A 25,442-nucleotide genomic window follows, 5' to 3' on the forward strand; every position below is an offset into this window, starting at 1 on the left:
GCTGGAAGGGCAGCTTAGGGCCAGTGGCAGCACATGTGCCGCGGACAAACCCCTCGCGTTCACCTTAGCTGCAACTTGCGTGAACCGCCGGGGCCATTTCAGTGCAACAGCATGTCCGTCTGTCCGTCCCTCCAAGGGTCTGTCTAGTCCGCCTGCGCTGGGCCCGCGTTTGTTTATTTACTGACCCCCTGTTGCTGTCTGTCGTCAGAGTTGGGGGGATTTTCCTGGTGCGGCGAGCCTTGTGCTGGTATCTTTATTAGTTGAGCACAAGGAAGCTGAAACAGGAAGAGGGGAAAGGGATGTGGGCAGCAGTATTTACCGATAGGAAAAGGGTGTTCTTGTCATCCTCCAGCAACCCCCCCCCCCCCTCTGTGTTTTTTTTGTTTTGTCTCTCTCTCTTCTCATACTCCTTAAATACACCGTGGCTGGCCAGCTTTGTGAAGACTTGATCATTGGGGAGATGAAGTCATATGAAAATCATGTGCAGTTTGGGAAAAATGGTTGTGCTTTAGTGTGTCAGGTTACCAGGTGCTGTTCAAAAAAGTTTTCTGTGCTTTCTCTCTCTCTCTCTCTGCTCACTCTCTCTCTCTCTCTCTCTCTCTGCTCTCTCTCTCTCACTCTTTCTTTCACTCTCCCTCAGAGCTAGCCAAAAGCCACGACTGTCTGGACAGTGCCAGTAAGTTACAATCAAGCGAGGGAAAAGCTGTGACGTGTATTTGATTTGATGAGATATATGAGACGTGAAAAAATAACAATCTCGTCTTCATGGGAGGCTTGCTCTCCAAGTGTATACAACCAGTTTTATTTCTTTTCACTTTTGGCAGCAAATGCAGCACCACAATACTACCGCAATACTAAAGTTACTTTAGTTTGTTTTTACTGTCCACATTTTTAGTTTTATATTCACATTCAAACAAGCACACAGACTTTCACAGATGCACTGTGTGTGTGTGTGTGTGTGTGTGTGTGTGTGTGTGTGAAAGCGAGATTGTATGTTTAAAACAAATCTATAAAGACTTAATGTATAAAGATTTGCATATAGAAGTAGGAACCGATAGATAGAATCACAACACTGTTATAATGATACTTGCACCTATATGATACCAATATCTTAAGTGTTTTAAACACTATGGAGCGGTAAAGTTCAACACGTAAAAGTCACAATGTGTCTTTATATAATAATATGTTTTCACTCATCTAACTTATAGTACCTCTATACAATACATATGAAAATATTTAGACATTTAAAATGTCTCTTTAGGTGAGACAGAGAGCAATCTATTTAAATATTGTATTCATGGTGTATTAAGTGTAATTTAGGAAGTGTTGGAAATTGTTGCCACATACAGTAATTTCCTGTGTATTGGCCGCATTGTGTATAAACCACAGGACAGTGTTTTATGCAAGTTAAAAAACAAAACCATATTAATATGTGTATTAACCTCAAAGCTTTTTTTTTTTCAAAATCAATGTATAAAACCACAGTTAATAGTTGGGAAATTACGGTAATGACACTTCCACATCCTTGAGTATGTTGTAGAATATGTTTTATAATTTAGTATTATTTGTTAGACATTATTGGAGCGCTGTATATGGGTGCTCAATCTTATTTTTGATAGGCACATGAAGGAAACAGTATTCCTAAATCAACTTATGCAAAACTACAAGTCTAGCTTTAGGAAATAGTATTATTTTAATGGATGAGATCAAGTTTTTAATCAGTCAGTGTGAAAAAGAGGAGAAGAGACAGTGATCGATACTTAAATGTAAAGGAAATTATAAAACAATGTATAGGTGAGGCATCTGTGAAAAGCAGCGTATGCGTAATATTGTGGCGTTCCGATGGCCGTGACCCGATTTGAAATATTTGAACAGAGATTCCGTCTGAGCTGCGACCCACTTTCCATGTTGCCTTCAAATTCAATTCTCAGTACGGCCGAGGACATAAACACTTTGCATACACATAGGCTACATCATACCTTTCTTTATGGGTATGAAGCACTTTCTTTTGTTTTTACACTGAAGGTGCCTACGAGTCTATTTGTGGGCCAGTTTTTGTCATTAGGAAATAAATATATTGTTTTTTGTATCTAACTCGGTTAATGCACCTGTGTGTCTTTAAAAGTGAATGCCTGTGTATGTCTGTGAGAGTGTTTGTATGTCTCTGTGTGTGTGTGTGTTTGTGTGCCTGTGTGTGTGTGTGTTTGTGTGTCTGTGTGTCAGAGAGGAAGTCCAGACAGGAGGGTGAACGCCGTCCGTGCCTCAGCATGACTTTGTCTCCCCTCAAAACACACACACAAACACACACTGTCTCTCTCTCTCTCTCTCTCTCACTCACTCACTCACTCACTCACTCACTCACTTACTCACTCACTCACTCACTCACTCACTCACTCACTCACTCACTCACTCACACACACACACACACACACACACACACACACACAGCTCTCTCGCTCTCTCTCTCTCTCTCACACACACACACACACACACACACACATACACACCTCTCTCTCTCTTGCTCTCTCTCTCTCTCTCTTACACACACACACACACACACACACACACACACACACACACGTACACAGAAGCCCCCCCCCCCCCTTTCCTGTGCGGCGCGGCGTGTGCAGGACCCCCCTCGCCCTCTTTGTTGGGAGCCGGCGCTGCTCTGGTCGCTCTTCCGGCCAGCCGAGGGCCTGCTGCAGGGGAAGCGCCTCTTGGCTCCTCTCCTCAGACACCAGCACTGCCGCCGCCGCCACCACCGCCACCACCGCCACCACCGCCACTGCTGCCGTCGCTGCTGCTGCTGCTGCTGTCTCGTTAACCCCCTCACGCCCAACTCCTGCCCGTTTTAACCCACTCGCTCATTACGTCTCCATCTTACTCCTATAAGAGGAGAGACAGAGATGGCCTGTGATACAAGTGAAACTTCCCTTCTATTAGTTCCTTTTAAGTTTCACATGGTTTATCAGACCCTGTGAAAAAGAGAGACAGGTGATAGATACTTCAATGTAAAGGAAACGATAAAGCTATAGATGAGGCATCTGTGAAAAGCAGTGGATTTGCAATATTGTGGTGGGAAAAGGTGGGAAGATTAAAATGGGAAGAAAGAGAGAGGAACAGAATGAATGGTGGAGAATGAGAGGAGAAATGGACAGGGCTGCTTAAGCAGTTTGGCTCACTGGGAGTAGATTGTGCCATGATAGCATTCTAGCCTCAGCTAGGTTTTGTAATAAGACGTCATTTAAAGATGTCTTTACCGTCATGTCGATTCAGACATTTACACGTACACACACATATGCTAGCACACAAACATACATGCACACACAATTCAGTATTAAGTATTTTTTTTTTATCAGGCTCAGTGCAGGCTCTATCCACAGGAGATTCCCTGAGCCCCACCTCTTTGGAATGTCAGCCCGTCTGCACCGTGTGCTGTCAGGGGTTCTCACACAAAAACATAGGTTGCCTTTCTCCCTCTCCTCAAGTGCCCAATACCAATCTGAATCCATAAAATATAAGACTCCATACTGACAGGGCAAAGAGAGAGAGAGAGAGAGAGAGAGAGAGAGAGCGAGAAAGAGAGACTCAGAGGGAGAGAGGGAGAGAAAGACAGAAAGCCAGAGAAAGAAGCACAGACATGGAAGAAGAGGCAATTGGAGTTGTGAGCCGGGGATGGCGGCACAGCATTTGCATAAAGGGCAGGGCACTGTGCCCGATGGTGGAAAGGGTTGGCATCGCGCCTTGCCGACTGGCAGAGGGAAGACTGAGGAGAGAAAAATAGTAGAAGGAGAAAGACATACAGAGAGACTGGGAGAGAGAGAGAGAGAGAGCAGGAGGGAGGGAGGGAGGGAGGGGATTTACTCAATAGTGGATCCCTTGTTCAGAGCGAGGAGGGCCCTGGAAGTTGGCAAGAGTGAAGGGGAAATCTCTTGTTTGTGTGCTAGATTGTCCCCTTTATTTTTTCATCTGCGCTTTTTTATATACGGCAAAAAAGCCGCTTGACACGGTACAACGGTGGAACTGTGGAGCAGCAGGAAGCGCCGGAGTGTTTGCGGGGTCTGCCGGGTGAGTCCCTCCCCTGGCCTCGCAAACGGCTCCATGCTGAGCTGTGTACAGTGGGCCTGCGTGAGACCCTGAAAAAAAAAGGGCCCAGCCATTTTGTGTGTCTCCCCCCGCGATGGCTAGCAACACTAGCAGGGCCCTTGGTTCTCCTCTCTGCTGGCTCTCTTTACCACCAGAGTTTGTACCAGCCACCACCTCCAGTAATCAACCCCCCACTCACAAACACCCCCACCTGCCCCCTCACCCACAACCACCCCCCTCTCCAGCCTCCACAACCCCCATTGTGTGCCCACCTCACCACACGCTGGGGTGTTGGACAGAGATGCACTTCTCAAAGACAAGGGGCACAGTCGAGGGTGGCCAGCCATTGGCTGCAAGCCCCTTCCAGCGTCCTCCAATCACAGCGGCCGAGCGTCTGTGTCCAGACAGCAGAGCCCTCCCCCTTGTCCCTGAGTCTCTCTCTCTCTCTCTCGCAAGCCTGCACTATCACAAGACAGACACAGTCTGATGATGTCATGGTTACTGGTGAGTGATAGGGCGCAGCTGTAAACAACATAAACAGCTTTCAAATGCTTGTTTACTCTTGTGGTTATGCATGGTTTTTTGCATCAGTTTGATCTCTTTGATAGGCAGTAATAATAACAGAACTGGCCTTTATTCTTTTGTGTGCACATTGCAAGTGCATTTTTAAAGCCGGTGCCCTTGAAATGAAAATGGGCTCCCTCTTAAAAGTTTTATTTTCTTTCTCTTTCTCTCTCTCTCTCTCTCTCTCTCACTCACTCACTCACACTCTTTCTCTCTCTCTCTCTCTCTCTCTCTCTCTCTCAGCACTTCATTCTCAGAAGCAGAATACAGCCCTTGGGCTCAGTTAAGCGACAAGTTAACACACGACCATTAAACCAAGCCTTCAAGGTAACAAAGCTGTTCCCGGCGCGCTGGAATTTGGTAACGGCTCCGCTCCTCGACTCCATTTCTCCGCGTCTAATCCCATCCACTCCGAGCCCAGGGCCCCCTCTTTTCCCGGCGAGAGCAGGAAATTCTCTCTCGTCGTTCCAAACCGTGTGCATCGAGCCATTGAGATAACCTTGTGGTATGCTGAAATCAGACCCAATGCGAAGTAGGCTTTAGATGCATGATAGTGCCACAATGGCAATGCTATCGGTCGATCAAAGCGAGCCCCATGGCGCGCGGAAGGGGGGAGTTAAATAAACATACAGCCGTGGCGAATGCCAAGGCGGAAGGGTTTTCCGAGACGGGTGCACAAACGGACGATGCCGCTCCCGTCACAAGACCCCGGGCGGACTCCGGTGTGTGCATGTCCCGACTGCGAGATATAAGCTAAGCTGCCTTTTAACAACTGACTATTTATGGAGAGATGACATTCAGTTATGCCTGAAATCACTTAAGGCGAAGTTCGTGTATGCACACGTAGTGTTACTGACAAAACAGTTACTCAGATTCAGAGTGGGCTGATTTTGCGGGGTGGGGGTGGGGGGTGGGTGGTTGATACGCTCTTTGGCTGACCTGTGAGCAGAGGGAATTGATGTGGTGGGGGGGCTGGACTGGCCTCTTTAGGATTTGGCTAGGTTTGGCTAGTCATGGTGGTAGACAACCATTGTGGCATGGCCAGTCATTGGTCCTGATACACACAAACACACACACACACACACACAAACACACACACACACACCCAGTGTAACCCCTAAGAGCAGGGCGGCATCCTCCATATCAGAACAACATGTTCTTATTTGACAGGATTGAGTAGGCGCAGACGAGGGGAGAAGCTCCTGAACGCTGCCTGGGGGTGTCACCGCTTCCTTCGCGAGCGCCAGAGAGAGCTCCCTGTCATGACAAATCCCTCGCGCGGGAGCAGCCTTCGCCTGACTGATTCATTAGTGATGGGGAGCTGGCACGGCGCTCCCAGCGTCCCAGGGTTTCAACACTAAAGGGCCAGGGCGCCTTGATGATCTCTTGTGCCCGAGCAACATCAACAGCAACACACGCACATGCTCAGGTAGCCGTGGCTCGGGGCATCACAGCAGTAGATCCGTCCAAAACACAAAAATAGATCATTACTCATTTCATTTAATAGCCTTTGGGTGCACAGAGTTACAGAGCCAAAATGTATAGGATCAATGACAATTGTCCATTGTGAGGTAACGGTGGCACCTCCGGTGGTCTGTTTGATACCTTGCGGTTCGGCTGCGAGTCGCTGTCCCTGTCTGAAGTGGCGCTAAGGCTGGAGAGCACAGATGGCTGTTTGATTTCATGTCAGTGCCGAACAGCACAGCACGGCTTACTGTATGCCCATACGGTTTAGTCTTTACAAGAGCTATTGTAATCAATGAAAGGGGACGGTGGGCCGGAGGGTGTGTAGAGGGTGGCCCGGTGTTGTGGGAAGCGGCCGGTGGCTGGCCGCGCGTGTGTGTGTGTGTGTTTTGACAGAGGAGTCGTCCGCGTGCGGCCCACCGTGGGCCCTGCGAGGAGGGATGCCGTGCCACACTGCACCACTGCCACCACAAATTGCTTGCAGATTTTTCACACATAGTAACGTGCCGGTTTGTAAACCAAGATAATTACAAACAATGGCCAGGCACTGCTTCAGACATCGCCATGCATCGCTTCCCCACCATGAGCGAGTGAGTGTGTGTGAGTGAGTGTGTGTGTGTGTGTGTGTGTGTTCTCATCTGTATGTTACTCCCCCAGCATTAATGAGCAGCACACATAAAGATGTGATTAAGTCAGAAATGAGTGGACTTTAGAAGGCGAGCTCCACATCTGCACCGGTCTGGGAATGCTACGGCTAAAAAATGTGACAGGAGAGAGAGAGAGAGTCTGTGTGTGTGTGTGTGTGTGTGTGTGTGTGTGTGTGTGTGTGTTTGACACACAGATATGAAAGAGATGACTGATGGAGAGGTATTCCAGGGCTGAATGGGCCACTGGCAATGATGGTCAAGCTCATAAAAGCTGTGATTGTGCCCTGATAGACAGCTCCAGAGATGAGATGAATGAAGAGATAAAGGTGTATTTTTGATGTGTGTGTTTTTGCGTGTGCGTGTGTGCGCGTGTGTAAGAGAGAGCTGATGTCACTGGCCCTGCTTGTTAGCTTTAGCACAGTTGCCCATTGTCCTGGTCCGGCTGACCCTCTCTGTGTGTGGGGCAGGCAGAACAGGCATGGCGGCTGCAGATGCCAACGAGAGGAGCGGCACCATTTGCAGGCCTTGGCCTTAAAACTTGCAGTCAAACCACTGTGACTTGTGTGTCAAATGAACACAGCAACACACGCATACATGTATACTGGCTTATCCTCTTTCAAACAAACACACACGCACACACACATATCCATGCATGCCCACATCAAAATGGCCATCTGTAGTACAGGTGTTTGCATACAATACATACACGTATGCATGCATTCGAGACACAAGTGTGTTGGAGACTTAAGAGAGATGGAATGTGCTGTTGCATACTTTTTCTTCAATGAAAGTGTCTCATACTTGAGTGTGAATGGGCTGCTCTGATGCCCCTCTATAGCGGTGCGTTGGCACATTGGCACTAACTGGCATGCCTAGACTATCACCCTTCTGCGACCATGCATTGGCGCAAGTCTCCCAGCCCCCTTGATTCGATACTCTTCTCCTACAGTCTTTCACTGTGTCCTCCCTCACTTTTTTCATCTTTTTTTTTCATCTATTTTTCTCTCCCACTCTCTATCTATCTCTCTCTATATATACAGTATATCTGTATGTCCTAGAGACTGCCTGTCTCTCTTCCTCTGCCCCCTCCCTCTCTCTCCCTCTTTCTCTCTCCCACTCAACCTCTCTCTGTCTCTGTCCCTCTCCCTCCCTCCCTGTCTCTCCCATCCCCTCCAGCCCTCCAGGAGGGGCTGTGTCAGCCGTGCCCGAGGAAGGTGCCAGGGCCCGCTCTGTGCCCGTCTGCCCCCTGTGGTGCAGCAGGGTCATGGTCACCTCCCTCCAGGGTCAGGGACACGCAGCAGGCCCCCCTCACTCCAAATCTCTCTAATTAAGATCTGGCTCCCCTAATCACGGCGCTGCCTATCACCTGGGCCTGATGGTGTCAACATTCACACACCGCCATCTTACCAGCTCTGGCTTTCCATAGCAATGAAACAAAGAAGTGCACATAAAGATTAGAGAGCATATCAGGATTTGTGAGATTATCTGTAACCACTTCAGATAAACAAAGCAAAAGCTTTGGTCCTTGTGCCTTAGAGGGATTTTTAAAATATACTAAAGAGTGACTTCTCAATCAATATTGTACTGAAAGGCTGTTAAACAGGTGTTGTTTCTCACTCTCGGTGATGTGTTCAGATTTGTTCCCCAGTCTTTTGAATGTTTATGAAAAAAAATAGTTTTCTTTTAAACTGGAAACAACTGGGAAGATTTTTTTAGAGTAAGGTGGTGTTGCACAACAATCTCAATAAATGTTTTTTTTTGTGCAGTAGAATTATTTATCCTCATGCCTACCTGATACTGAAGTCCGTTGTGTTCCTTTTAAAAGGCTGTGGCGGAAACTTTTAGCTGCACTGTGTAGCCATACAACCTGTTGAGTATCCTCCTCCATGGTCAAAATTAACGTCTTGGGACATCTCCAGGAGTGCTGTTGCAGGGTTGTGCTGTCAGATACCGGCCGTGAGCATTGATACCACAGCGCAATTTACCGGTTAATGTCATGGGAACATACTGAACAATGGTCTAGTGGTCCATTTTGTTAAGTAAGTGGGCTTTATGATATTATTAAGATGCACATCTCGTTGGTGCGCGGGCGACTGGCGCGCTTTCCAAATGTTTTATCTGTGAAGAGGCTCTTCCGCGCGACACTCCCGGAGCCTGTGAAAAGCGGGCACGGGGGTTCCTCAGAGACCTCTCTCCACATTAGTCTCATTGTGAGGAGAATAAAAACAAATTCCGATTTAAGAGGACGCATTATAATCCGTATAATAACGGGAATAATTGCGTGTCCCCTGTGACTACTGTCAAGGCCTTATACGGTTGGATGAGAAGTGTGTTTGAGAAGGCTTGAACAGTGTCTTTTTGGCACCATGTAGTATATTGTACCTTTGTTTCGTTTTGGCCTAATAGAACTCGAAAATTAGTTTGTGTAGGCCTATGAATTAGGCTATACGGAGCCCCATGCCTTTTATAGTATACTATAGTTCAAATTCAGACTGCACAACTTCATGCGAACGTTGTATGAAGTGAGCCTATACGAGTTTAGACATTATAGTGCAAGTAGGCTATCCCTAACCATTTGCTTATAATACCAATAGGCCTACATGAAAATAAAATTCCAATAGTTACACACTATATTACACTAATAGTTACTTCCTATAGTTATGAATTGTCAGCTGGAAGAGGAGCAGATGGCTAAATTTCACTCTAATATTTGTATCTACACTTATTGGGATCGAATGCGTTGGTGTTGGATATAGCCTATACGTGGTTACAAATAAATGCCTTCGTTTAGTTCACTTGATTCTTTAGCCTTCTATATAGAAAGCAGAATATGTAAAGTTAAAACCAACTAGCAACGAAGGACTGCATTTTACCTTTAAGCTACTTGCAGAAAGCAAAGACAAATGTACTGAAATGGCAATCATTTAGAAATATTTTACACGTAACAATTTTAAACTTAAACACTTAAACAAGGATTTGTGTTATCTTTCTAATATTAGGCCTTTTGGTGGATAGTCAACCTACGGCCGTGTCAGTGCGTAAACGATAGCAGGTGTTTCAGACACTTTCTGGCAGCTTAAACCTCTCGAACGAATCGAAATGTTGCATCTTTGCACAGATCTTCAAGTGTCAGAGAAAAGGCTTCATTTAGGCAATGCACCTTGCTGTTTGTGACTGATGGCTTTGAAAGCATTTCTATTCGATCCAACCGCTAGATATCACGTTTTTTTGTTTGAAATGCAGTTGTTTCTTTTCACTACCAAAGACTCTTTTTTGCACCTTGTGGCACAAAAGAATTAAATCTACTTTTGGCAGGCTGTCCTGTTGTTTCGAGCTTATGCCCCTTGAATCTAGAGGAAGCAATGACCGACAGAGGCATTTAGTCTCCGTTTCAAGTGCATTGAGACCGTTAGGTTAGGCCCTTTCACAGCGTCCTGCATATTTATGTTAATTGGCAAAGTCTGGGAATTTGTTTGCTAGTGCTGTAGGCTACCTAAGAGTTTTATTTGTGTTTATATTAATATTTAATATAGGGGCAGTTCAGGACAGACTTTTAGCTTGTACCCTCCCAAAAAGGAGGGCTTTCTTCTTTTACAAAGTAGCATTTATCTTATATGACTCTAAATGTTCTCTCCCCTTAATTTTTAACATTTTAAAAGGCATTAAAAATACATGGCAAACAAATAAACAAAATAATTAATGTGGAATCAAAGGAAGGCTGAAAACCCTGCTCAGAAACCTCTAGATTGATATTGATTAAATACATTTGATAGGCTAGATTATAACAACTAGGCTACTGTATGTTTTTGTAAAAAAAGATTATCTACATTTAGCATAATTATTTGTTATTTGCGACGTTTTAGACTAGTGACTGGGCCTGCATAGGCCTGTAATTATGAGTAGTTTTTGCTCACATATTCCAAATATCGAAATCTGGATGTTAAAGTAGACTAGACCTATTCACTGAGATATATTGTTTGCTATTGATTCTATCTTCGTGTAGTAGATGGTGGCCGTTTATTTCAGGGTACCTGAATGGAGTCATCACACATCAACGTCTTTTTGCTGAAATTGTGATAATGCAGGCAAATTTGGGAGTTTTTGAAAGAATACCTACATCTAGCAATCATTGTTTTCAGATGTAGGTATTCATATTTGTGTGATTTTTGTCTTTGAATACGAATGGCGAACGTTTTTTGCCAGGATGATATATTTTCCTAATGAGTTTGGCCATGTAATCCATTTTTTCAAGCTGCGAAATTACTCACTTTGTATACATTATTCATGCACGGAATCGGTGTTTGTGGGTCGGGTGCATTTTCAGCCAGCCAAATTGGAATTTTAGGCGCATTTATTTGTAGGTGTCTGGGTTTATTTCTCACGTTATTAATTGGTGCAGGATTTTACCGTCGGTGACAAAGTAGTCCGGCACAAACGGCTGGCTGCTGCATGCTGCCAAAGCGCCTTTCCAGCTCGTTCATTTCCATCGGGCGGGCGCCTGCCTGGCAGACCACTGCGGGATGATGTCTTCCCCGTTTTTAAGCATTAATAGTGTAAGTGCATAACGAGGTAGAAAAGAGAAAATTCGTGGCCGTCTCTTTTTAATGCTGTTGGCTGATTTATCTTGCTCAGTCTGTGGCCAAATTGTTTGTCCTGATCTGACTTAAGACACGCGCATTGCGAGTAGGCCTGTATTGGAGCCTAGATGGTTTGCACGAGTCCACTAAGGTATGAATATAAAGGAAAAAAGTGTGTGTAATTCATCACTTGAATTCTTATGATTTACCTTTGTACCGATCCATTTGCGTGCTGTTTAAGTTTCGCAGCCTATAGGGGATTTAATTAATTTCGCAAGTGTTTAAGTTTGAGACACATCAAAGCCACTGATCAATAATTGTATCGTGGCAGTGAAATTGAGGTAATAGACACAACAAATAAATTAATTCTAACTATTAGAGAAAAGAGACTGTTAAAGTGTGCTGAATGGTTGGTTTCACATGCAGTTTGAATGTAGGACTAGGCTACTGCTCGGTGGTGTCAGTCGTGAACACCGACAACAAAGTTCTAGACGACATGTTCGTTTTTCTATCTAAATATGCTCGGACTCTACCCCACTATTTTGATTTATAGGCATATATTTTACAGTGCCAGGCGACAGCTTTATTAAAAGCATATTTTCCATTTGGCTTTCATTTGGACCTAGCTGCTCAGCCTATGTGAAGGCTGAAATTGACAATAGACTGACAGTGTTTGTCATGGTTTGAAATTTCTGTGAAATTGAAATTTCTGTGTCTTGTAGGCTTTGCTTACGTTTGCAGGAGATTTGCAAGGATCTCTTTCCTATCGCGCAGTTAGCAAACCTCTAAGGTGGTGTATTAATAGTTTAGGGACAGTCAATGATTTACTGCGATCGAGTAGATCGGGTTGTCAGTGGATGCCTTGAATGAGTTAGTCCGAACATGTCCAAAATGGGAAATGTAACTTTTATTGTTGATCTAGTGAAGATTTGTTTTGTTCAAAGATCCGACTAGAATTCTAAATGTAGCTCTCCCTCTCTCTCTCTCGGAGTGAGTATAGGCCCTGCACTTGGCCATCTGAACCTGGTGCACAATTAAGTAAGGCTTTGAGCCCGATTGAGTCCCGTGCATTTTCACAGTCTGTTTTTGGCAGCTCCCTTACAAACAGTCGCGAGTGGCGAGCCGAGGTCAGTGCCTCTTGTCTGCCCATGCGCAGTCCAGGCGTCCACCCTTTTGCGCTCTTCTTTCCTCTCACCCATCTGATGCTGTAAAGCGCAACAACCGCAGGAGCGAGCGCCTCCGGCTTGAACTCCGGTGCAATGTGTAACTCAGAGCCAGAACTGTGAGGGTTTTTTAAGGTAGCCTATAGCCTACCATGTAATTATAGTCAGGAGTATATGAGAACATACAAATCACACGCTGGAGCTGGGCGTTTTCATCAGGCAAAACAACGATTTTGTTTTTGTTGTTGTTTACGTCTAAACAGAGTAGGCTCTGCGTTGCTTTGTCTGCACTTTGTAATTATTGTAATTGCACGATCTTTAGTATAGTAGCCTGTTAGCAGATCCTCTAGTGTTACACTATTTTATAGCCAAACTGTTTCAAGACTTGTTATTTTAGTGCTTTCTTTGAGTAAGTATTTCCCCAACATGACAGTATATTCTGTCTGGGCCTTGGCATTTGGATGTTCTAGCTGCCATATGTGTATTTATATTTTAAAGGTTCTGCAGCACTGTTGAACTTTTAATATCACACACACTTATAAATGTTTGAGTAGAGTGGTATTTAGCAGACGCCTCAATTCATTATGTTGAGAGAAACATTATTTGCCCCACAAGATATGAAGTGTTGGATCAACCAACTGAGATTCAGTTATTAAGCAGTAAAACTCTCATGAGGCAGTGTGACTCAGGGAAGTTATTACCAGGGGTATTTGCAATGGAGAGCGCTAATAGAGTGCTTTACATAGAGGGTCCAGTCTGATTTGTACAGATTGTATTCATAACCAAATTTCATCCTCGCCCCTAGGTAGTGTGTTCCAATGTTTGCATGTCTTCCTTGGGACCATAGGAGGCAAAGATATGTGCCACTTTTACACACTGTGCAGGCCTTGGGTGTTGCAACTAGCTGTTTTCACAAACTGCCACCATTTGCAAACCTCTGTCTCCCAATTTGTGTCAGATGGCCATTTGAATAGCATTGGGTGTTTGCATACATTTTAATATCCTATCTGCAGCTTGAAATAATGGCAGGGATGAAAGCAAAAAAAGAAATTGAGTTGCGGTTGTGCCTGAATCTGTTCAGCAGCAATGAAGCTGTGACCACAGCGTGTCAGTGCGGTGACGGCGGCAGCGCTCACCCTCCTCCAGAGCTGTGCTTCCCTGGCTCTCGCAGGGAATTTCCTCTGCCTCGCTCGGCATTCAAAACCACCCTGCACCTCCATCTCCAGAGAACACGGTTTACTGTTCTCCGTTCACGCTGCGTTGTGTCGTGTTTTTGTTTGCTTGTTACGCTGGTGATTGTTTGTTTATTTGCGCTCGTCTCGAACGATGTTGGTTAAGGAAGAACGAAATGAGGGCAAAGTCCTCCATTTATCCTTTAACGTGTGTTCAGATGAGTGGCAAATGAAGCCGAGCAAGTGTTTATGTCTCTGCACCTGTAAAGTTAAAAACATGGTTTATTTCCATGTGATATGTTGCCTGTGAATGACAAAAAAAAGGCAAGCTGCCTTCTGTTGTATTGCACTGCCTTCCAGCACAGATGGCCTATCTCCCCTTTCATCCGAGTATCTAAATCTGATCTCATGTATGTTGATGTCTGTGTTTCTCTTGTCGTTGTTCTGCTTTTGAGAATATCCCGACATACATTACGGGGCTGTGGTGGCCATTGTGAAATTGTGTGTGTCTCTCTCCCCTTTTTCCTACGCTGCGGCTCAAACAGGGAGACTGGCCACAGGCATGGAGCCGCGCGGTCTGCTGCATGCTCCCGCTGTACCCAGGTGTGGGCGGCAGATGATGTGCGTGGCAGCCTTGGCTTCGGGCACGGTTTGGCAGGCAGGTGGATTAACGCCAGTCACAGCGTCACATCTAGTGCCCTGCCTCTGTGTCTGCCCTGTCATTTGATGTGTCAGACGGGTGACCCTCGATCTCGCGCCCAACGTTGTAGCTTTAAATGAGACGTGTGTGTGTGTGTGTGTGTGTGTGTGTGTGTGTGTGTGTGTGAAGGGGTTGTGGCGGGTGGTGGGTTGGGAGCAGGATTCGGGGTGCATATCTGAGCAAGATGGTGGGATGCAGGACAAAGACAGAAATAGAGAGAGGGATGAGAGAGAGATGGGGAAGAGAGAGAGAGAGAGAGAGAGAGAGAGAGAGAGGGCAGGGGGGAACGGGAGAGAGCGAGCGGGAGAAATAGGGGTGCATTTGTTTCCCCTCCTTTGTTGGGCTGGTGCATCTGAGAGCAGCTGCTGGTTGCGGGTCTGGTGGGATTTTGGAGCCGTGCGTTTGCTCTCGCCACCCGGTGCCAAGGTGGCATTACGCAAGTGGCATGAGAGAGGGAGTGAGGGAGAGGGAGTGAGAGAAGGAGAGAGAGGGAGAGGGAGGGTGGAAGAGGAAAGAGGGGAGGGAAGAGGAGAGGGGGAGGCGGGGGGTTGGTTGGAGGAGATGAACAGCCATGCCGGAGCTGGTGGCAGAGGCGCGGTGGCTTATGGGAATTGTGCGGGAGGAATACACGTCCCTCTGAACTTTGCCTCTGTGTCAGATAGGAACTTGTCGATTTGGCAAATTGTGCCCCGTCGGACTGGACTGCGTACTCTCGCTAGCATTCTCTTTCTCTCTCTCTCTCTCTCTCTCTCTCTCTCTCTCTTTCTCTCTCCCTCTGCCTCTCTTGCTTGCTAGCCCCCTCCCTTCCTTTCTCTCTCTCTCTCTCTCTCTCCCCATTTCTCTCTCACTCCCTTTTTGCCACCATCCCCCTCCCCTCTCTTTTCCCCTCCCTTTCAGCTCTTGAAGCTAACGCATTGGCTGGGCTACAGGCGTCTTGTTGCCAAATAGGTGGGCCCTACTAGTGTTGGCAAAGGCTCAGGCAATGGTTAGAGAAAGAACGCGGCGTGCGAGAGAGAGCGAGCGAGGGTGCGCGCGAGAGAGAGAGAGTTGGAGAGAAAGGCAGGAAAAAAGAAGCAGCACTTGGGTTTGCCAGCGGTCGTACGCGCTCGTCCAACATTGATTCGGTTCTCTCTTTTTTCCCCCCCATATTCTGCGCTTAGCTTTCGCCAGCCCCCCCCTCCACCCCCTACCCTGTGCCTGTGTGTGTACGTATGTGTGAGTGTGTGTGTATGTGTGTGTGTGCGTCTCTCTCTCTCTGCAAGCCTTATACAGGACTCAGAGATCTAAAGCAAACACCAGTACCAATTACGCTTTGCCAAGGATTTTTTTAGCTTCGTTGATTTTTTTTTTAGTTTTGGAAAAGGCGCAAAAGAAGTGTGTTTATTTTCAGCGCCGCGATTCCACTCAATTTTTTTCGTCTTCCTTTTTTAGGGGGGCGCAGATACTACCTTCGTAATTTTTTCACTTTACAAATCCTCCTGCTTTCCATTTTGAAATTTGGTCTGTCTTTACCTTGATTTTTTTCCTGCACTCCTTTTCAGCATATCCTGAGGATGCACTCCTATTTTTTCTTTTTCTCAAAAAGTGTTTGACTTTTTTCTGAACTGATAGTCGGACTCTTTTTGTATGTCCACTCTGTGCTATTTTTGAGTCTTCTTCTCAGATTTAATTTTCTGTCATTTTTGCTCTTGAGCCAGAATTGCATTTTTTTGTCAAAACACCAGAGACAGCGACAGAGAACTTGTGTGGGAGATTCCTGTTCGGTTTTGAACGGCGTGCCAAATTTAGGATGAGAGTGCAAAATGGTAACTACCTGGCTGTCTGCGACTGTTTACTGGTCCTTTGCTGTTTTCGTCCTTATTCCTGTGTTTTTATTTTCATTTTTTTTCTAATATTTACCTCAACCATGAGTCGAGGCTTCGGGGTTGCTTGACGTCCGGGCAGGGAGGAAACTCTGGGGCCAATTTGTGTGCCGCAAGGGCTTAAGTCCTAACTTGTGGGTGGTGCGGTGGCAAATTGGCGCCGAAAGTCCGGTGCATGGCAACCCTGGCACAGGGGCACAGCAGCAAGGTCTGGGCATTGTTACGATGTTGGGAAAGTATTATAGGATGGCTGAATGAGCTCTCTGTTGCCGAAGGAGACGGCCAAGCTGCTTTATTTTGGTCTGCTCCCACCAAATGGATTGAGTGATTGCACTCTGTGGTTTGAGCCTTGTAATAAGCTCTGTTATGCAAATGTATTTAAAACACTGTGTTTTGAATGTTGTTGAATTTTTACATTTATTTCAGGGGAAGTATTTGACGGTAGAAAATATTTACATGTGTTTGCATTTGACAGTTGGAACAATTTATTATTGTTAACATAAAAGTTGCGATAATAATCATTATTGTCGTTGTTCCGGTTATTACTTCTGAAATAGCAGCACATAAAATTTGATTATTAGTTAATTTTGATTTATAATGATTTTAGTTGTGGTCATGGCTGCAAGCTATTTTTCCAGGTGTGACTCTACCACAACTTGCAGCTGTGTGTCCTGGAACTCACGTCTCTCTCTCCCTTTCTCTCTGTTTCTCGCTCTCTCCTCTCCACAAAGGATGAATTCCATCCCTTCATCGAGGCCCTGCTGCCCCACGTCCGCGCCTTCTCCTACACCTGGTTCAACCTGCAGGCCCGCAAACGCAAGTACTTCAAGAAGCACGAGAAGCGCATGTCCAAGGATGAGGAGCGCGCAGTGAAGGACGAACTGCTCGGCGAAAAGCCGGAGATCAAGCAGAAGTGGGCCTCGCGCCTGCTGGCCAAGCTCCGCAAGGACATCAGGCCGGAGTTCCGCGAGGACTTTGTGCTGACCATCACGGGCAAGAAGCCGCCGTGCTGTGTCCTCTCCAACCCCGACCAGAAGGGCAAGATCCGCCGCATCGACTGCCTGCGGCAGGCCGACAAGGTATGGCGCCTGGACCTGGTGATGGTGATCCTGTTCAAGGGCTCGCCGCTGGAGAGCACGGACGGCGAGCGACTGGTCAAGTCGCCGCAGTGCTCCAACCACGGACTGTGTGTCCAGCCACACCACATCGGCGTCTCCGTCAAAGAGTTGGACCTGTATCTGGCCTACTTCGTCCACACGCCAGGTGAGTTCACTCATTACAAATACACACACAAATGCACACACGTGCACACACACACACACACTGAATTTATGGGCATACACCGTCATGCACGTCATTACCGTTAATTTGTAACATAACACATGGGTCAACTCAACAGAAATGTCTGTTTTGGATGTAAACATCCCCTCCTACCCCTGTCTCTCTGCTTCTCTAATATGAACACATTATGGCCACAGACATAGCTAGGACTCAGATTGTCCTCACGGCTGTTACAAGTGGATATAGCATCACACAGACTATTGCGCTTAAAAAACGCTCAAAGTGTGTGTACGCCATCACTAACTATATGTTATAATGAAAATCTGTATAAGCACTCACACACATTATATTTCTTCGTGGTGTGTTTCCAGTGGTGTCCTGCTTGCTCTAGGCATTGCTTATTTTACAGTGAAGTCCAGTTATCCTTGATGCTGCATTGCCATTTCATGGGGTGTTACAATACATTGGTGTGGCGTATGAGCATCCCTTATGCCCGTGTTTATGCGCATGGATTAATGGACAACATGGCAAGTGCCCTTTGTGTGTCTTTGTGTGTGTACATGCGCGTCTGCTCTGTGTTTATTTATAAGCACACTATATGGGTTAAAATCTCCCACCATTAAAAAATAAAAGTCTTACATGTGTATGTTTAAGTGAATAAATGTGTGTGTGTGTGTGTGTGTGTGTGTGTGTGTGCGTGTGTGTGTGTGTATGGAGATTTTAACGTGAGGCTTTGTGTGTGCATGCTGTCCACTTGTGTGTTGTATTTGCTCTCTGTACGTGTGTGTGTGTGTGTGTGTGTGTGTGTGTGTGTGTGTGTGTGTGTGTGTGTGTGTATGTGTTGACTCTGGAGGTCTGTAGTGTCAGCTGGCCTGATCCCAGCCTGCTTAAAAAGGAGAGCTGTCCCGTCTGTTTCAAACTGAATCCTGCGAATAACGCAGCTGACACACACACAGACACACACACACACACAGACACAGACATGAATACATGTGTATGGTCCACACAGTGTTTTCCTGTTAATCCATGCATAAACAAATGCACATGGTCACAGGAAACAAATTTTGTATAAAAATTAAGATGATAAATGAAAGTCAGATTCCTAAAAAATATAATGCATTATATTTATATATAGTATAAATATATATAGTGTATTGTGTTGTTTTTTGTTTTTTGTATTTATTGTTTTAAAATAAATTTTAAGATGACCTATTTGACCTCATAGAAATGAAATTAAGAGCACATACATATGCATATATGTCTGCTCTGGCAATAAAACAGTCCCTTTAAAATAAAATAAATTATTTTTCAGGGGATAAATATATAATAGTATAATTATTATATATAGCTATATATGGCATCTATATTTTATTTATTCAAATAAAAAAATAGTGTTGCCAAATAGTTTTCACAGCAATATATTTTACATTGCAGGCCACGACACAAGGTAGCACTACACAACACAACACAAGCCTGTGTAATTTCTTGTATGTTTGAAAATGTAATGTTTGGATGTCAGCTCTTTAAAAATCGCCTAGCGCTTGAAGCAGTGGATCACTGTAGAATAGTTTTAGCACACGTAGGAGGAATCCTGGAATGGTCTCGCGGAGCGGAGTGAGGGAAAATGAAAATGTTCCTATTTTTCGCCGCCCTGCCTCTGAAAAACTCTCAGCTGCCTTTGGCTGCTGGAGCCTCCACTGCTGGCTTTTCCGCCGGTTGCCGAAGGAACGTGTTTTGGTTTTGGCGAAAACCGGGGCATGCAGGAGCCAGTGCCACGTATACCACTGCCTGGGGTCAGGGTGTGTGTGTGGCGGTAACACGCTTATGTGTGTGTCTGTTTGTTTAAGTATGTGTGTGTGTGTGTGTGTGTGTGTGTGTGTGTATATGTGTGTGTGTGTGTGTGTGTGTGTGTATGTGTGTGTGTGTGTGTGTGTGTGTGTGTGTGTGTGTGTGTGTGTGTGTGTGTGTGTGTGTATGGGTGTGTGTGTATGGCTGTAACCACTTCTGCACGGTGGCCTGGACATAGGTCATCCAGGGGCAGGCGTAATGCAGGGTGCCTCTATCCAGTCCGGCGCAGAAAGGGCTCAATATACAACCAGCCGAGCAGAGAGGACTTGCCCACAATGCACTGGGCTCTCCTGCCTGCCACAAGCGCCCAGCTCTAAAGCTCTAATGCCGCTCCTTGGCAGTCTAGAAGGTGGGGAGAGAGAGAGGGAGAGATAGACAGGGAGAGGGAGAGAGACAGAGACAGAGAGAGAGGGGGGGGGAGAAAAAAAGAGAGAGAAATCGAAGAGACAGAGCCTTTCTTCCTCACGCCGAGTTCTTTTCAGCTCCCTCTATTTGCCATGCCTCAGGGCGACCGCCTTGCTCTCTCACCGTACTGCCCCGCTACCACACACTCGGAGCACTTTCCAACGAGTGTGCAATGGTCATTTCTCTCTACATATACACTTGTTTGTTAATGTCTGTGTTTGTTTGTTTGTTTGTTTGTGTGTGTGTGTGTGTGTGTGCGTGCGTGCGTGCGTGTGTGTGTGTGTGTGTGTGTGTGTGTGTGTGTGTTTGTGTGTGTGTGTGTGTGTTTATGCAAGTCCTTTTTATAGGTGTAATCAGTCTGTTAGAGGCTCACTGTATGTCTCGACCACTTCTTCATTGGGTGGCAACCAATGCTAATATTTGAATAGAATTTCAATAAATTCCTTAGTTAGTTCTTATTACATAGCACCATTTAAAATGAACAGGCTGCATTTTTTTTCTTCAAGTTGGAGCTTTTCATATCTCCCCCTCATCTTTATTTGTTATTATTGTCCATGGTCCTGAGCGCTCTGTGCAGGTTGCATAGGAAGGTCTGCTGCATGGACTGTCCTTTTCGCCAAGTTCTTTGTCATGTGGAAAGAGCCGACACAGAGCACCTCATGACCTCACCGAAGAGAAAAAAAAAGTCCCTGGAGCAGCAAGAGCAATGAAGAAGGGGTTTTGGGCTGGGGTGGGGTAGATAGACAGAAAGGGGGTTGGTAGTGTGTGTGTGTGTGTGTGTGTGTGTGTGTGTGTGTGTGTGTGTGTGTGTGTGTGTTGTTGTTTGGATGCAGATCATTTTGGGATGATGGCTTGGGAGCCTTTAGGGTTATGGGGATGTGGCGTGGAGCTAGTGTTAGGGGAGCTCGCTTCTCTCTGTGTGTTTGTCAGTTTGATGAATGGCTGTTTGAGCGTTAGTCATATTTGGAGAGCGCGGCCTCATACGGCTCTTATTATGGCACTGTAATGATAAAAACGTGTTATATGCTCCCATCTCACGGTTGCTCTGCCAGCACGCGGAGGCTTCCCCACCCCCCCCCCCCCCCTCAAGGCTACAGCGTCGTGGCCCAAGTAGGCCGTGCCGGCTCGGGCGCCGTGACCCGACCCCGGCAGGGGGTATAACGGTAGAGACGTGGCGCCAGGGTTTTGGCGGCCAGAAAATGGCCGGTGCCAAGAGGAGAGGGAAGGCGTGTTAGCAACTAGCCGCGCGGCACAAGCTCTCATTCAGCGGCACTACTTGCCGAGCTGTTAGTGGTAGCTGTGGCAAGCTGAGGGTGGCTGAAGGCCCATAGTGTGATGCCGTCAGCAGCCACTGGCCACTGAACGTGCAGAGGCGGCTGTTGGACACACTGGGGAGGCTGGCAGTGAAGTGGAGGAGGAGGTCTACTGACCAATGCATCAGGCACAGGTTTCACACACAGGCACTGTGGTAATCGACATCTGTAGAGACAGGTCCATGAATGGATTATTTTTGGGAAGTATGCCTTGTCACCTGTGTGTTTGTGTGTGTGTGTGTGTGTGTGTGTGTGTGTGTGTGTGTGTGTGTTTTTTTGATGAGATGAGGAAGGCTTATTCAAGACACGCTTCCAACCATCTTGTGGCAACCAACCAGCAACCACCAAGTGTTTTTGCTGATTCCAAAACACACATACATATACACATACACACACACATACACACACACACACAAACACTCATATATTCCTAATAATCTAAAGGTAGATTTTGAGATGGTGGTCACCTGAGCAGAGCAGTTGGAGTCAGTAAAGGCTGGAGTGGGATGGGAGCGGACGGGGGCTGGGAGGTGGAACACATCAGGACTAGGGTCACTGACACCGCTGCTTTTTAATAAGCGGAAAGTTTGCAGCCCCAGCCGACCGCAAATGGATCTTTCTGGAAGCATTTCAGAATGTAGATTTTCTTCCCCAATTTACCTCTCTCTCCCTGTCTTGCTCTTTCTCTCTCTCTCTCTCTCTCTCTCTTCTCTCTTGTTGCGTGAGAAGAATATAGAAGGAAGAGACGAGAATACCTGCTAAATAGATTATTCCAGGCCGATCGCCATTTCGAGGCATCAATAAAAAGATGCGTTTTGTTCTGCTCGGGGGATTTGAGGGGAATGTTCTCCGTCGCTTCATTCCCTGTTTCAACAATGAAATCAGTAGAGCTAAGTTAGACAAATATAGTCACAGTCATATACTGTATACAGAACACACGCTGAGATACAGACCTTTTATTATTTCATAAGTAATTATAGTTAATCTAAATAAAATGTTTATTGTAACTGTCCAAAATATATATTCATTTGCACTAATGTTTCCATGCTCATTTATACACATGTGTATCTGTGTATTTTTTAATATTTACTGATCAAAATATTTTTTTTATCATTTGTACTTCTAAGCTTCACTTCTAAGCTAATAAAATGAATACAGGAAATGCTCTTCGGAATATTGTTATTTTAAATACCTTATTTAAAATTAAAATGATAAGAGGGCATCATATATTTCCTATGATACAAATAGAGGAAAATCAGAATCGAAATTTTATAGGACCAATTACTATAATTAAGGCTCTGAATGAAGCTACATGAACATATGGGGCCTTACAAAGACCATAGCCAAAAATGTACTTTGAAAAACAGCCATTAGTGAACATCGCCTTTAAAACAGAAATAATTTTCAATAAAGCATTAAAAGAAAACGGATGAATATTCTTAAATTCAGTTTATTTGATTTTAAAAATGGAGGTTAAAAAGAGAGCCTGTACTGTATCCTCTGGTCTCCTTGTCAGAGTGTGCTGTTTGGAGGTCTGGGTTATGTCAGGGTTCCGCGTGTACTTGACTGTACACATGCCAGGGCTGAGAGCAGCGCGTCCTGAGAGGCCATGAAGCGGCGCAGTGTGGTGGTGCGGGCAGCGTCTGAGCCGGGGCGGTGAGTAGCCAGGCCAAGGGGGTGGCTGGTGGAGGGGGCAAGAGGGACGCTCGGCGCTCGCTCGCTCGCTCGCTCGCCCGCCTCTCGTCTTGTCTCTCCCCCTCCGCACTGCGCGGCGTCGCAACCGCTCCAGAGAGCCGTCGGCGCCGTTTTTTGGCTGGAGCCGAGCCTGGGAGAGAAGCGCCGGCGCTGCAGCGTTGCTGACGTCGCTCGCAAGCGGTTGGAGGTCTTGCCGTCGTTCTGAGCGCATGTACAAGCAGCCCCTGTGCCAACAGCGCTGTGCAGGGAACGAGAAAGGTCCGCACAATCCACCGATTTAAACCTCCTCTCTCGTAATCAAGCGCGCACTTTGCACTAGTACATTGCTCTGATCACTGTTACAAAATTTTTGCCCCAAATCAACCAGTAAGTGACACAACTATCACAACTCAAATGTAAAAGTACAACAAGATAAATATGTAGGTATCAATATAATATAAATTAAAATTGTATTCATTTAAACCGGTTTTTCTGTATTGTTTCTTCTGCCTTTTATTTCACAATTATTTAATTCTCTACGTTTAATAACAACGTATATATATATTTTTTCAGTGGGAGAAAAGCCACCAAATGTAGCCTGTAGTGTGTTGCCTGGAAATAAAGATGGTGCGAATTGCCAAGCGGGAAACAAAAGAGGGCTGAGGGAGGCGAGAGCTCACAGTAGTGGCTGCTTGGCAGAGGCGCACGGAAGCTGCCAGCTTTTCAAACGGACCCACAGTCTCTGCCAAAGCTCCCTCTCCTTCTGATCCTTTCTTTCTGTCTTTCTCTCTCTCTCTCTCTCTTTCTCTCTTACTCTGTGTCTGTCTGTCTCTCTCATTTTAACCCTGTTTTTTTCTCCTCTCCTCCCCTCCTTCTTCTTGTTCTCCGTTTTTCCGATGAACACGTTCCCCCCTCGGCACTTTCGTCCAATCCCTCTGCTATAGCTCACGCCTCTGTCTCTTTTTTTGTGCCCGTGCGACGGACATGAAATTGAAACGTATCGTTTGTGAAAAATATATCCCTAAAAAAGGCATTTTGTTTGACGGTAGATTTTTCCCTTCTTGCATTTTCTCATTGCAAGTCATTTTGCTGTGTAGCAATCCTTGCGCTGGTTTATTTTAGACTGTTACTGTCCTCCATGAAAAAGAGACGGTGCCGTTTGGCCTCCATCAAACATGGAGACCATGCCAGTTCTATGTTTGTGCTAATTCATGCTGGAACTCGGCATAGACCCAAAATAAGAAACCATTTCTACCCTGATGTGGGTTATTTGTTTGTCCGAAATATATTTATGTGTGATAAGTTCTTAAGTAAAATAAAAATGTTCTCATTTCAAAAAGTAGTTTTTGTTTCATCTGCAACAGCATTTAAACTGTAGCGTATTGCTTTTAATCAGGACTCAACTTTTACCACAAGGCACAGACACAGAAAGGCAGGTGGTATTAGAATGTCTGTCTATATAAAATATATAAAAATATATTTACAGTACAGATAGATAGATAGATAGATAGATAGATAACAAGATATACACATAAACATTTTCAGACCGTGTCAGCATGTACATGCCTGCTTGATAAATCAGTTTGGATTTGGTATAGTGTGTATGCATGTCTGTGTGTGCGTGCATATTGATGTGTGCGTGTACGCATGCTTGTCTGCGAGAGCGCGGACTTGGCGAGGCCGATTGTCACGGCGACAGTGCGGCATGAGTGACAGTGCGGGCGGCGTAATGGCGCGGCAGGTCGGAATGACTCAATAATGATCGGAAAATGAGGCCCATTATTGAGCTAGAGTAAACAGGCTCCTCGGCGCGTGAAAAGGCCCATTCAGGGCCGAGCAGGAGCCTGCCTCTCCGCGCTCCTCAGGGGTCCTGCTTGGGGCCTTCAAGAGCTGGCCCCCTTTGTTCAGGCGTGCTCTCAGGCGAGGAGGGAGAGGTGGAGGTATGCTGCGGGGAGCCCAAAGGTGATGGGCGCCAGGATTTGGACTGCTGCTGCGCTCTCTCTCTCTCTCTCTCTCTCTCTCTCTCTCTCTCTCTCTCTCTCTCTCTCTCTCTCTCTCTCTCTCTCTCTCTCTCTCTCTCTCTCTCTCTCTCTCTCTCTCCCTCTCTCTCTCTCTCTCTCTCTCTCTCTGTTGTGTTTGTTTGTGTGTGTGTGTTTGTGTGTGTGTGTGTGTGTGTGTGTGTGTTTGGTAAGGCATTAATCTGATGGTTATCCTCTGATCTTTGGCCTGTCCTTTTGCTTCCTGCTTCTAATCCATCGCTTGGTGATAACTGTACTTTAGGACTGTAGCCTTCTGCTCTGCTTTTGTCTTCGTGTGTATATTTCTTGGCTTGTGTGTGTGCCTGTGTATGGGCGTTTGTGTGTGTGTGTGTGTATGTGCATGTGTGAGTGTATTTGTGTGTGTGTGTGTGTGTGTGTGTGTGTGTGTGTGTCAGGAAGCAAACACTGGTTGGTCTCTGGATGTGTTAAATCCTGAGCCCCATCCCCGTGAGCAGAGCCGGGCAGTCCGGGGACCCGGGGTGTGAACTAGGTGCTAATGCCTCCTTTTGCCTGTTTTGTCGGCGCAAAGCTCCTAATTAATGGCAATGGAATAAATCAATTAAGCCGCCACATCTCTAAATAGCTGAACAACAAGCAGAGAGAGACAGAGGGAGAGAGAGAGAGGGAAGGGAAAGAAAGAGAGAGAC

At 46.0% G+C, this 25,442-nt stretch overlaps 1 protein-coding gene across 13 annotated transcripts in view; it reads left to right on the plus strand.

Moving 5' to 3' along the window:
- Positions 1–25,442, plus strand: part of nfixb (nuclear factor I/Xb) — a 120,257-nt gene that overhangs the window by 22,815 nt on the left and 72,000 nt on the right. For 12 of the 13 annotated variants that reach the window (XM_076265376.1, XM_076265378.1, XM_076265381.1 and 9 more), the window contains one exon: positions 16,967–17,498. In XM_076265376.1, the coding sequence (XP_076121491.1) occupies positions 16,967–17,498 (532 nt within the window). Of the gene's footprint in view, positions 1–15,540; positions 16,179–16,966; positions 17,499–25,442 lie in introns of those variants that run through there. The other variant, XM_076265380.1, reaches the window with a different exon arrangement.

Source organism: Alosa pseudoharengus, unplaced genomic scaffold (assembly GCF_046254945.1).
Source record: "Alosa pseudoharengus isolate Yale_2024_CS ecotype anadromous, Long Island Sound unplaced genomic scaffold, YU_APseudo_1.1 YU_APseudo_1.1_scf_4, whole genome shotgun sequence".
Classification (NCBI taxonomy): Eukaryota; Metazoa; Chordata; class Actinopteri; order Clupeiformes; family Clupeidae; genus Alosa; species Alosa pseudoharengus.